At 45.5% G+C, this 13177-nt stretch overlaps 1 protein-coding gene across 3 annotated transcripts in view; it reads right to left on the minus strand.

Annotated features, from left to right (window-relative positions):
• Positions 1 to 1384: 1384 nt before the first annotated feature.
• SNCB (synuclein beta) overlaps positions 1385 to 13177 on the minus strand; it is a 40168-nt gene continuing 28375 nt past the window's right edge. For all 3 annotated transcript variants that reach the window (XM_079965142.1, XM_079965143.1, XM_079965144.1), the window contains exons 3-6: positions 7049 to 7087; positions 6338 to 6456; positions 2870 to 2959; positions 1385 to 2173 (exon numbers count right to left, since the gene is read on the minus strand). In XM_079965142.1, the coding sequence (XP_079821268.1) occupies positions 2141 to 2173; positions 2870 to 2959; positions 6338 to 6456; positions 7049 to 7087 (281 nt within the window). In that variant the 3' untranslated portion in view covers positions 1385 to 2140. The remainder of the gene's footprint in view (positions 2174 to 2869; positions 2960 to 6337; positions 6457 to 7048; positions 7088 to 13177) is intronic.

The following is a 13177-nucleotide window of genomic DNA, read 5'->3' on the forward strand; positions in this document are numbered from 1 at the left end:
ACCTCCCAGTGTTGCTGTTGGGAGGTGGCAGTCCTGGTCTAGGCAGGAGAACTGCTGGCACCAGGCCTGGGGAGGTTGTCCTGGCCTTGAGACAGCTCTGCCTGGTCCATCAGACTAAAGGTTTATCTATCCAGCATCCTGCAACCTTCAGTGGACAAGTAGACCCCTTGTGGGAACCTACAAGCAGTACACAAAGGCAATAACCCTCTCCCATAGCGGGTGGCGCTGTGGGTTAAACCACAGAGCCTAGGGCTTGCTGATCAGAAGGTCACGGTTTGAATCCCCGCGACGGGGTGAGCTCCTGTTGTTTGGTCCCTGCTCCTGCCAACCTAGCAGTTCAAAAGCACGTCAAAGTGCAAGTAGGAAGTACAGCGGGAAGGTAAACGGTGTTTCCATGCGCTGCTCTGGTTTGCCAGAAGCAGCTTAGTCATGCTGGCCACATGACCCAGAAGCTGTATGCCGGCTCCCTCGGCCAGTAAAGCGAGATGAGCACCGCAACCCCAGAGTCGTCTGTGACTAGACCTAATGGTCAGGGGTCCCGTAACCTTTTTATAGTTATTCCGTAACAACTGCTAATTCAAAGGCGTACACTTTCTGCAACTGGAGGTAGCATATAGTGACCATGGCTTATAGCCATTGATAAGACTTGTCCTCCACAAATTCCCATTTAAAGCTATAATGCTAGTAGCAATCTCATCCTGTAGTAGCATATTTCATAAATTAACTATGCACTGTGTGAAGAAGCACATCCTTTTCCCATCCTAAAACTTTGTTGGGTGATCCTGGGTTCTAATGTTAGGAGAGGGAGAAAGTTTTGCCCATTTTCTCCAAACTTTGCATAATTTGATAAATCAACATTTATCTCCCCTTACTTGCTTTTTTAAAAATAAAAAACCCTCCAAGCTCCAAATGTAGCCTTTCCTTATAGGAGTTCCAGCCCCAGTTATTTCTGTTATGCTTTTCTGCCTGTTTTCTCACTTCACAATATCTTTTTTTGAAATGTGTTGGCCTAAACCGTACACAGTTTTCTAAGGGTGGCCACATCATGGATATCTATAAAAGCCTTTATAATACTATCAGTTTTATTTTTGATCTCTTTCCAAGGTTGTATTTGCTGAAATGCCTGTTTCATTTTAAATATTAAAAGGAACCTTGTTGTCCTTTGCATCTGGGTACCTATACTTGAGCCTCCACTGGTGTTGAATCTGTTTTTACTTTTCCTTGCTAGAAGCGATGCCTCTCCCTACTCCTAGGATATATTCATTGCACTGTTTCAGAGTGGCTACAGGAGACCTGGTCTATAAAAGCCATCCCTGGTTGCAGCACACAGCAAGGCAGCTGCTTTCCTCTTGACTTGTGAACAATGTGGAGGCAGACAAGAAGGTACAGACAAGAGTTGGCTTTATTCATGGACACAGGGGCAGCTGTGTCACTGGCAGTTGCCCCAGGATTGCACACACAGCGACAGTGGGAGGTATATATCCATGCCACAGTCACAACACAGAGCGCTGGGGGCAGGAGAGGGAGGGTATTCCTTTTGTTTGGGATACACAGACACAACTTCTGAACCGTCAAAATCAGGGAGTCTCTGTTACAAGGCCAGGGGCGGGGGCTCAGGAAAGGGACAGATCACAAAGGCGTAAACAATCCATTCAGAGATATAAAAAAAAGTTCCACCAATGGTAATGAAGCGGAGTTGGCGTGATTCACGTGCAAGCAAATGTACAGCAGGCCCAATGCAGGGTCCTGGCCGAGGTGATGGAATGCTCTGCTTAAAAACGGAGGAGATACAACATGCTTCTTACTGACACAAGGAAGCCTGGCCTTACTGCGCTGGGAGGGAGACAGGGCAGTAAGGCTGGGCTCGCAAATGTGCGCGCACACAAACCGCTGCAGCCAGGGTTTGCCTTCAGAATTCTTCTCTTAATGCTAAAGACCACGATACATAAAACACAGATCCCGATGAGGTCCCTTGGAGCAGAACTGGAGGAAGAACTCATGACAGGATGGGGTGTTGGGGCTCCTCTCCATCGCCATCTGCATCAAGGCCTTCCTTTGGAGAGGTGGAGGAGGGATGGGAGGGGGAGGGTCATTATTGTTATTGTGCTGCTGGTGGAAGTGTCGGGAACAGGGGTAGCCATTATGCTTCCGGCTCATATTCCTGATATTCCTCCTGAAAAGAATAAATGTCATGAAGTGAAACGAGGGTGTGAGTCAGAACCCAGCACTGGAGGTGACCAGGTAGACCCCACATGGATAAGCTTACCTGAGATACAGGCCCTGGGCTTACTCCTATATTGCCCTTGCTAAGCTCCTGTTAGGTTGGCTGTGCCAATTGCATTAACCACCATACGTTATAGCTGTCCCCAAGCTGGGCCCTAACCAACTCAAACATACAGCCTTTCCCACATTCTGTTCAGTTACATTTATCTGCACAGATTAGACCAGTAAGAGCTGCTGTGAATGCAGCTACTCTACTCTCCTGCATGACCATACAACCAGTTTGCTTCCTCAAATTCCCAATGAAGCCTCCCAGTACACAAGACCAGTAGTCTATCACAGCTCAATATTGTCTACATTGGGTTTCAGGTCTCTCCAAGGTTGCAGGCAGGAGTCTCTCCCCAACCTACCTAGAGATGCCAGGATTGAACCTGGGACTTACAACATTTTGCATGCATACTATAGTATTTCCCCTTTCCTCACCACCTGCTTGCTTGTGACCTCTTAATGGAGACCACACCCATCCTGCATCAGTTGTTAGGACGTGTGTGGGTCTGTTTCACAGGGAGCTGGTGGGAGGCCAAGATACTTTATTTCACAGCACCCCCCCCCCATTTGTTCATCAGGTTGCCTTAATTTTTCCACTCACCTGCGGGGGTTCTTCGTAGTTCTCACCCTCAGGTTCCAACAGTGGCTCTATCAGTGGCTCCTCCACAGCTTCCTGACCAACCTCCTCAGGCTGTGGAAAGAATAACATCTTATTAAGCACTGACAGTGTCTTTCCCATGTGTCTCTTCTAGAAAGCCCAGCAGAGCCAAAATCAGCAAGCTGCAGATGCTGTGGGAGGTGTACTGTAAGATGTGAGCACCTTTTACAGTAATATTTTAGAAAACTTTTACTAAGAACAAAAAAGAGCAAGTACTTCATAGCACTGAGCATTCCTGACACTATGGAAAGGAGAAGTAAGTAAGCCCAGCGGCCCCTAACAACCCTAATTAATCAGTTGAATACTAATATAATTGGTATATTAGTTGAAAAGGAGAAGTCAAGGGCTGGAGTCCACCTCTGCAGTGATAGGGCCCTAATAACTAGTCCTATGGTCACATAGCTTTTTGCTTTTGGATATGCACATGGAGGGAGAGTGCAGATGAGGACAGGGTTTAGCCCAAGGGCTGCCAGTTGTTGCTACCTACTCTTTAGCTTTGCTGACCCTCATCCTGATTCTGTTGCAAGTGTTTTTACAGCTGCAGAGAGGCAGGCCTTATTTTCTGCAAAGTCCCAGGCAGGTTTATAGGCATCAGTCCCTAAGATGTTTTTTTTCTAACAATTAATTACTCAGGAGCTTTCTTGGAATGCCTCTCTGGATTCTCAGGTCTTGTTCTTGCAGGTTTGGCCAGCTGCCTTCAAGACCCACCACCTTGGTAGAATAACTGCCTTCATGCCCTGTATTAAAGTAGTCCCATTCTTATAGGCTCCTCTCTCCTCGAATTTTGGGGATTAGAATCTCTCTACTGTAGGAGGACAGGTAGTAGAGGAATAGGTCCCTCTGGGGCTGGGAAGACCATCTCCACTTTTCATTTGGGGAGGAGGGAGGTCCTCTCTTTTCAACCCCCAGGTGACTTACTGTCTTCATCACAGGCAGACTCCAGCATTTTATGAGAGCCAAACAGCAGTTGCCACCCATTATGGCAAGTCAAGCATTGGGAGAGTGGAACAGAGAGACCTCTCATAGCTTGTCTTGTTCCGATTCGTAGCTTGGCTGCATTGGCAGGGATAATTTGTCCCCTTACAGCACACTTTGCCTCTTTCCTGCATGACTAACGTCAGTGGGAGTTTGAAGTCTGGACCACTTCCATAGAGTGCCAAATAAGAGGAAGAGATTCAGTACCGCTGTCTATGCTCACTTCCCTCCTAGGCTTTCAAACAAAATGTCATACAGCTCCTCGCTGCATGAAATATGGTCATGGCAGATCTGCACAGGGACGTCTTGGCGGGAAACCCCCCCACAAGTGTTGCCCCAATGGGACAGGGTGGGAGAGCACTCAGGCAATCAGTGTCGTCTTCTCCAAGGAAGACCAGAGGGCATCAAGAGTCAAAACACTCCCCTACCCCACTGCAGTAAAGGGGGATAATATCCATCCTCACTTTGAAATTTCTTTGGATTAAAGCCGCCTTTGGCCACGGCCTCACCCAAGCATGCTGTAATATTCCCAGAGCAAAGAACAGAGCCTCAAGCAATACATTCCCCACAGGGCTAGAGGGAGATATCCCATGCATAGCAGCTGCAGAGGTTATCACAGCCACGGGTGTCACAATACATCTCACTTCCTCACACTCCAACAAAAGGGACACTGTAGGTCCAGGAGATGCTACTGCTCTCATTCAGCATCCTTGTTTATTTGTATGCTGGTTTCCCACAAAACTGTCCCACAAAAAGTGGCTCACGATGTATTGAGTGTATAATGATTCAAATGACACATTAGAAGCAATTAGAAATAATCGTAAGTAAATACAAAAAGTAAATATATGAACACAAACTAACTTAATTTAACAGCTTCAGGGTTTCCCAAACTTGGGTCTCCAGCTGTTTTTTGGACTACAACTCCCATCAGCCCTATATAACACGGCCAATGATCAGGCACAGAGGGAGTTACAGTCTACAACCTCTGGAGTGCCACAGGATCGCCATTCCTGCCCTATGGAATGATTTGGAGGTTCACCCCACACATAAGTGGAAAGGTGTGTTATTACTGCATATTTTTATCAATAAATTCATTTTTACTTAAGTCTGTAGTCTGCCCTTCAGAGGCCCAAATTCAATCTGTTGCTGCCTCTGTGGGCTTGCTTGTTCTAATTTAGAGTTGTCATTAGAAATGTTGCCTTGGTTTGAAGTGTCTCCCCTAAATATTAAAATTGGAGAATTGCCTTCTTGACCCTGGAGGGGCGGCAATCCCCACACATATGAAGAACAGAAATTGTCACTGGTACATATAGAATTTCCATTTTTGTTCCATGCCCAGAACTTAACTTCAAATATGTAGTCCGGCTGACCAAAAATGGCAGGTCAGGTGGCCTGTATTACACATGTTTAGATGTCTGGATGAAGCCTTAATATACGCTTAATTATTCTGTTTCCCCAGTTCAGTTGCAAAAGTGGCTGGCAGATCTACAACCTTCCGTTTGAGGAAGGGCTGAGCTGTGATTGGCCCTGCACAGTGCTTCTCATCGAGTGACAGGAGCTGTTCAGTGGGGAGAAGGGGGGACGCTGCACAGCTCCCTTCCCCCATGCTGAGTAGAACAGAGTGCCTGCTCCTGCCTGGCTGCGCTGGCCTCATTTCTTCTTCAGCTGTTGCTATTTTAAGCTAAGCTGGAAGCAAACGGCTCAGCTCGTTGTGGCAGCTCGGCTGCAAGATTCGAGAGCCCTTCCTCAGATCGACCAGCCCTGCAGCTGCCAGACCGTTTCAGTGCAGGCTGCCCGCCCACCCACCTACTGTGAGAAACACACTCATTCTCAAACGTGCACGTAGGCAGGCTTCAAAGCACATGCCGGCACAAACGTACATGTTCGCACACAACATGAATGCACACGGAAGTGAGATGCCAACATAAATGTATGCAAACATCCCTCTGGAATGTGCAGTTGTCACTGGCCTGGAGACTTACAATGTGCCCATGTGGGCATTCATCACATGTTGATATGTAGCACACAGTACACATATTCTCATGCAAGGGCATTTGTTCTTCTGCCCATGCATGCCTGTATCTGTCCACACTGCTTATGTACCTCAGTCTGAGAGGTGCCAGGACAATGGGCATCCTGAACATGTTCATGTCACTGTCACACAAGTTTGTTGCCTTTCCATCTTCTGCTGCTCAACCAATTGTGCTTATCTTCTGTCAAGAGCAACATACAGCAAAACTCCATACCATATCCAAGATTCTGTTTTGTGGGATAGAGCAAGGCAAGTGGAATCTTGCACCAATCCCAAATGCCCATCGTATCTACTGATAGTCCCAGTAGGCTCCAAGGATCAGCTGCCTTTCTATGGGAGACTTTTATATGGCCAAGGGCTATGTGCTTTTTCTCAAGGTCACCTGAAGAGTGTGGGATGCTCACCTTCAGGTCAGTGGGGAAATCTTCCTTCTTGACCAGGCCTGTGGCAGCTGCAATATTGCCGGCCCCTGAGAAGACGGCTCCACCCAGCTGAGATGCCTGCTCCTTCGTCTTCTCAGCAACTGAAAGCCAGAAGAAAGCGACCAACATATTGAGGCCACGCAGCTAGCTCCTTATTCTAGATTAACAGCATGTGGCCTTTCGCATCCTGAATGAGGGGCAAAGGATCTTATCATCTGGAAGGGAGTCTAGCAGGGGTCTGGTAACTGAAGGCTGCTGTAGCAGACGTATGAATTGTATCCATCTCCTCTGCTATCTATGTACATGTTTCACAAGGCCAAGCAATAATCCTTCTTCTATCACAGGACCCCCCCCCCCCCCGTTTGGGCCCTCACCCGGCATCACAGTTTCTTCTCCACCAATGTGCGTAAGCTCATTCCTTTACCCGCCCTAGTACTTTGCAAGTTCAAGTTCACCAAGGCTTCCAGGTTTGTATGCCTGCTTCTCTGGAAAGCTGGGGTCAGGTATCTTAGCCAATCCCCACAGCTGGCTCTGCAGACGCATGAGAAGCAGCTGGAAGGCTTTGTCCTGGGCCCAGTTACATAAGAGGTTTTAATGACAGCGCTTGTCCTGTTAGCCTGTGATCGCTTTAGCACAGCCGCCCACTCAGTGACCAGGCAAAGCATGGGAAAGGAGAACACAAGCAGCCAATACCTGAGGCCACACCTGCAACACCTTCCCGAGTTTTGCTTCCTAAAAAGAGAAAGAGAAAGGATGCATAGTTCAAAAACGTGTGAGAAGAGCAACGTCACCTGAGAAAATGTGCAGTGCAATAAATAGCCACACAGCATAAGGAGAAGCAAGTAAAGCTTAGCCAATGCCCTTCAGACCCAGCCCAAAATTTCCTCAGCATCCCAGCCGCAGACTCTTCTCAGAGAAATAATCTTCCTGCAAAATAAAAAATTTGTGAGAAGGAACACTTCCAAATATAGTTAATCTTTCATCCATATATTGGATATGGTCAATCCTATTCAAGTTGCCTTCTTCAGAACGTGGGAGGAAATTTAGGAGATCAACCCTTTAGGAAGCAGGCAGCATTTCAGACTTTGTGCCTATGTCTCAGAAACATCTACTTCTGACCAATCTTCAGGTTCTGTGCCAGAAATGTGGCCTTCATATTTTGGGTCTTCAACTCCCATCATCCATAAGCAACTGGCTGGGGTTCATGGCAGTGGGGTGCAAGAACATCTAGAGAGCCACAGTTTCTCCATTCCTGTATATTTTACCTCAGCAGGCTTGTTTGCCCAGTCAAAATACCTGAGATAAATCCTGAAGAGCCAGCTGTGTGCACATATTACTCACACATATTTGATGTGAATTACTACTCCATACTGACCTCCCCTCCCCCATTGTTCTTTTTTCCTGGTGGTGTTACAGTGTTATGTTAGGGTAGGAGTAGCCAACATAGTGCTCTCCATATGTTGGGACTACAACTCCCATCATGCCTGGCCATTGGCTATGCTGGCTGGGGTTGATGGAAGTTGTAGTCCAGCAACATCTAGAGGGCCACGGGTCCCTGCTCCTGACCTAAGTGCTCACTCAAAGGAAGGCCCCACTAGTACTTCAGCTGACCAAAAGCAAAGGAGAACACAGATCCTGGGTCCTTAATATTTGAGGAGGGGAAAATGAGGCTGATACAACTTGCCATATAAGGACACAATATGTTCCACATACTGAAATTCTTTTTGAAGGATAGAGTAACACAACTCTCAAAAGGAGAGGAGCTCACTTGATTTGGATCCCTCTGATCCTTGTTCATTGTTCTGAAACTTAATCCCCACCTCTTGGAGACTACACACCTGCTTTTGGCCCTCTTGGAGAGTCAGCCACCTCCCCATCTCCCAGAACTCGATCAACCAACCATACTGAGACCAGACAGTCACCCAAATGACTCCATGCCACAAAGAAGAAGGGTTATGGCACCAAGAGTAATAGAATGTAGGAAAAAAACTGAAAGAAGTGAATGCCCATATTTAAAATAATTCTATACTGCCTCTCCTGCTCTTGGGCTGGTTCACAACATGGTGGCAGGAAACACAGCCTTCTGTGGGGTATGTAATGAAGAGAAAGGAAAGAGTGATCAAATTGTATCTGTGCAATTATGCCCTTATTGCCATGGCCTTTTAGTTTGGAAAGGTAAACATGTGAGGTAGGAAAGGCTGAGAAATAGTGACTGGCCCAACATCACAGTTGGGTTTCTATGTGCAAGGGTACATCAAAAGCCCATGTGTCTATGCCCTTGGTCCTTCTCTTCCTTCACACAAAATAGACACAACCACTGGATTGTTTAATTCACATATTTATTAGGAGCAAGGTGTGCCATCACACTCCGATTCCCCACTGAATACAATCCAGCAGTTCCCTGTTGGGGAACTGGTTAGTTGTCATCTGAGGCCTCTCCCTGTGGCCTGCTCCTCCTCTAGTTCTTCTCCAGCACCTTCTTCCTGCTGGGCTTGGCTGGACCCTCACGCCCCTTACCTTCCTCCTCAGTTATAAGGAACTGCCCTGAGATCTACGGATGAAGGGCAGTATACAAATTCAATAAACAACAATAATAACTCTGAACCCTCGCTGTCCACACCTCTGTCTCTCCCAGCTGTTCCTTATCAGACCTCACTGCAAGGCAGAAAAATGGCATGGCTTGTCTAGCTGCCAGCTTGCCTCTCAGCCACTCTCCACCAGCAAGCCCTACTGACCACCAGGGCCCCCACCCTGCATCTATGCAAGAAGGAAGGAACAGGGCAGTCCCTGGCAGTTGTTCCTAGTCATGGAATGAGGTTCATGGCTCTAGCAATGATCGAAATCTGGATCTTTCAGTCCAACACTCTTAACTACTGCACCACCTATGACCACAAAGTCAGGTTGCAATCCTGAACCCATTGACTGAGACTTACCGTAATATGAACAGCTCTGCGGTGGCCAACTAGATGCCTACAAGCAAGACATGACTTTTACTGGTGATTACCAGCAGCTAGCAATCAGAGACATACTGCCTCTAAGACTGGAAGCAATGCAGACACCATGGCTAGGGGTAGCCGTTGTGTGGAATGTGTGACTTGAACTCTTTCCCCAGCACTTGCTTTTCTGCTCCCAACCCACCTACATTTCCAAACATTTCTGGAACCCCAAAGTGAAGGGTTGGGAATATTTCAAGGCAAGTGGTGTCCAGGTTAAGCACTCCCTTCCAGCCTTCCTCACTCCAAATCACAAGTAGCTCTCAGGGTTTGAATGGACATGTATGGTTACAACAAGCAATTTGTTCCTTAGGTCCTCCAGATGACACTCTGCCACCACACACCACACATCATTGAACATCGGGGGGGCACAAGTCCCCCATCCTTTAGACTGATGTTCATAGCGCTTGGTCCTCTAGTCAGACAAACTTGAGAGCTAGCCAAGAGACCGTGTCTCAGAAGGGAGGCAGGGGGCTGCGAAATTACTGTAGAGCGATGTGAGAGAACAGTAGGCAGCAGCTGTGGGGAGGGAAAGGTCCCTGATTCTAAACTTGCTGAGCTATAAAAAGCTGTCTAGCACACCCTGACACCACATACACACGGTGTAGTGTTAATAAAAGAAGATAAACCTCATTAACAAAACACAAGGCAGACAGATGATCAGCTCCCAAAATGTTGCATCGCTCACAAGGTTCTAGGCAAGAAGCTACAACTGGGGAGATTGGGTTTTAAGTTGAACTGCCCATGCCAAGTGCACAGATCTGACATCACCGCTGACTCAGAGGCACCAAGACAAGATCCAAATAAAATGAGGCTGGTTATCTCAAAGAACATGGGTGGTGGCAGCTGCCTATCATTCACCATGGAAGATGCCAATAGCAGGGAAATATGACAGGCAGAATAAAGCAGTTGTTGTTGGCAAGAGTCATACTCATTATGAGGTCTGCAACAAATACTGAAAGGTGGAGCTGCTTATCCCTTGACAGAAGGAACCCTGTGTACCAAATTTATTGGCCTTAAACTCATCTGACATAATGCAAAAGGCCCCCTTGTGGTGAAATCTGGCTTATTCCCAGGAGTTCATGACTGAAATTGCTACCCCTCTGGATTTTTTTTTTTTAGTATTTCAGTACACAATAAATGCACAAATGTTACACAATTGTTGCAGAGAACCCAGGTGTGTCTTTCTTCAAGGCAGCACTTGTGTTGAATGTATATTGCCCAGTTCCAACCTACAGACGACGTTTTGTCACTGAGAAAATAGCCTGACTGGTAGGCAAGCAGCAATGATGGTTGTGAACGATGTGGGTGCTATGTAGGTGCAAGAATATCACAAGCATTCATTGGCTAATGCCTGTGACATCACTAGGAATGATTGATGCAACTTCCCCTTTCTCCCCACATCTTTTTTAAACTCTAAGGAATCAACTGAGGATGCATGATGCAGCCACCTGCTGAAACACCAAGCTGTTCTTTGTCTGGTCAGTGCCTGGATGGGATTTTAAATTCTTCCTTGGAGGCAGAGTCTCTACCAATGAAGTGTGTGGGTCCACATGCACCCATTTAATTTTTTAAAAAATAACATCATCAAGCCCAACAAGATTCCACTGCCTTTTTAAAAATGGAAGCTTATTACCGGAAGATTGTGTATCCCACCTCAAGGCAGAATAGTGCCTTGCCAATGCTAGCATTTCTGCTTTTTTTTTGGATAAGCCTTTAGCTGTAAATTGCAGCTTGATGCTGAGGAGAATGTGAAAGAGAATACTCTATTACTTTCTGGAGTATACAGTAAATCTTTTGCGAAGGGTGATGATCTTCCACTGACTTCTTGTGGTGGGGCATTCCACAGGTAGAAACAACTATACAGTGGTACCTCGGGTTAAGTAGTTAATTTGTTCCAGAGGTCCGTACTTAACCTGAAACTGTTCTTAACCTGAAGCACCACTTTAGCTAATGAGGCCTCCTGCTGCTGCCACGCCGCTGGAGCACAATTTCTGTTCTCATCCTGAAGCAAAGTTCTTAACCTGAACCAATATTTCTGGGTTAGCAGAGTCTGTAACTTGAAGCGTATGTAACCTGAAGCGTATGTAGCACGAGGTACCACTGTACTATACTAGCTCAGCTCTTCAGTGTTGCGAGCCACCTCTTAAATTCCAAGTATCCAAAAGAGCAAAATGGAACCTGGTTTATCACATATACATAGATAAGCCTGAACTTCCTAGCTAACAGATCTTAACAAAGGCCAGATGAAAGTCCAGATATCACAGGGTTCTGCTAAGTTTTCAATTCATGAGGTACTATCAAAATCAAAGCTCCAGTTACGTCAGTTTCTGTGCTGTGAGATGATAAAGAAAAGCTACAAAATAATAAATCTTCATTCCCACATTCCAACCAAAGAGGAATGGTTGAACAAACTATGCAAATATTTGGAATTAGCAAAGTTAACTGATTTAATAAGACAAAAACCGAAAAGTATAATACAGAAACAATGGAAATGTTTAAATGATAATTTATGCAGACAAGGATCAAATACAAGGTTTTGGTTGTGTTTAGAGTAGACTTGTGAGAGATCTAGATAATTTATTGAATTGATCATCTATGTGGGATTCTATGGGAGAGAAAAATATGGAATAACAGATATACTGTAACTTTGTTTAAAATGTTTATAGGAAGTGCAGTGTAAGCGGTGGAAGACAATCAATGACATTTTATTATTATTTACTTATTGAAATAGATGTAGAATAAACTTGGAAGAAACTTCCTATTTTCTTCTTTTTTCTTTTTCTAATTTTCTTTTCCTTTTTATAGATTTATTCCTTCTTTCTTTCCTTTTTTCTTTCTTCTATAGTTTTCTTTTTTATTAATAACATTATTGAGAACTTTGTACATATGTTATATAATTGTAATATTTTGTTTTGATTTTGTAATAACTACGCTAAATTAATAAAATATTTTTTAAAAAACAATCTACATGTGAGGTGAGTGGCTGAGCTTGTCAAAATCCTAAGGACTCCACATCTATCTTCTGGCTGTGCTGTGTATATGCATGCACGGTACAGTCATGAGGGTGAGCTTATGCAAAGATGCATGCCTATGAAACAATGTGACTTGCAGTGCCATTTGACACAGACAGGTTTCACCATTAAGTGCTGTGCGGGGCTTCCAATGACAACCCTGGGGACAGGCCTTGTGTATCGGGAACAGTGGTATTTGTAGGTGAGCCTTCCTCTGTGAAGGGAAACCGCTCTTGGAATACAACTATCACATCAACATCTACCTGAATCTGCAGTGACTCATGCAGGAGGCCATTTTAAGTGTAACTCTCAAGGCTTGCCTGAATATGCAAAGAACGTGCTATGATCATTTACAGAAACCGTAGCAGGAGGTGTTTTGTGGCTTGAGCCATGTCTGGAAAGCTCTGCCTGCTCCAAAACCTAGATTTATGGAGGCAAACTGTTGAGTTCTATAACAGAAGGCAAGATAAAAATAAAATGAAAAAGCAGTCAAGTTAATTCAATCTGTACACATTCAAAGGCACTCCGCTTTATTAATGTTTCACATATGCCAAGGCTGAGGCCTTGTACTAAAAGAAAGCTGAGCCCCAAAAGTATATCACTGCATCTCCATGGAGCTTATATTCCCCCACTCCAACTACACTGCTTTTCATGGATTCTCCCAAAACCTTCAGGCAGGGGCAGAGAGAAGCTCTCCCAACTCTACAATTCTACACCCAACATTGTTTTAGTGCTCCTGGTTACACCACCCCCTTGTGGAGCATCCTGAAGCAGCAACAGGTGGGATCAACTTACCTTGCTAGCCCTTAACTCTG

This window comes from Podarcis cretensis (genome assembly GCF_951804945.1).
Source record: "Podarcis cretensis genome assembly, chromosome: 2".
NCBI classification, from domain to species: domain Eukaryota; kingdom Metazoa; phylum Chordata; class Lepidosauria; order Squamata; family Lacertidae; genus Podarcis; species Podarcis cretensis.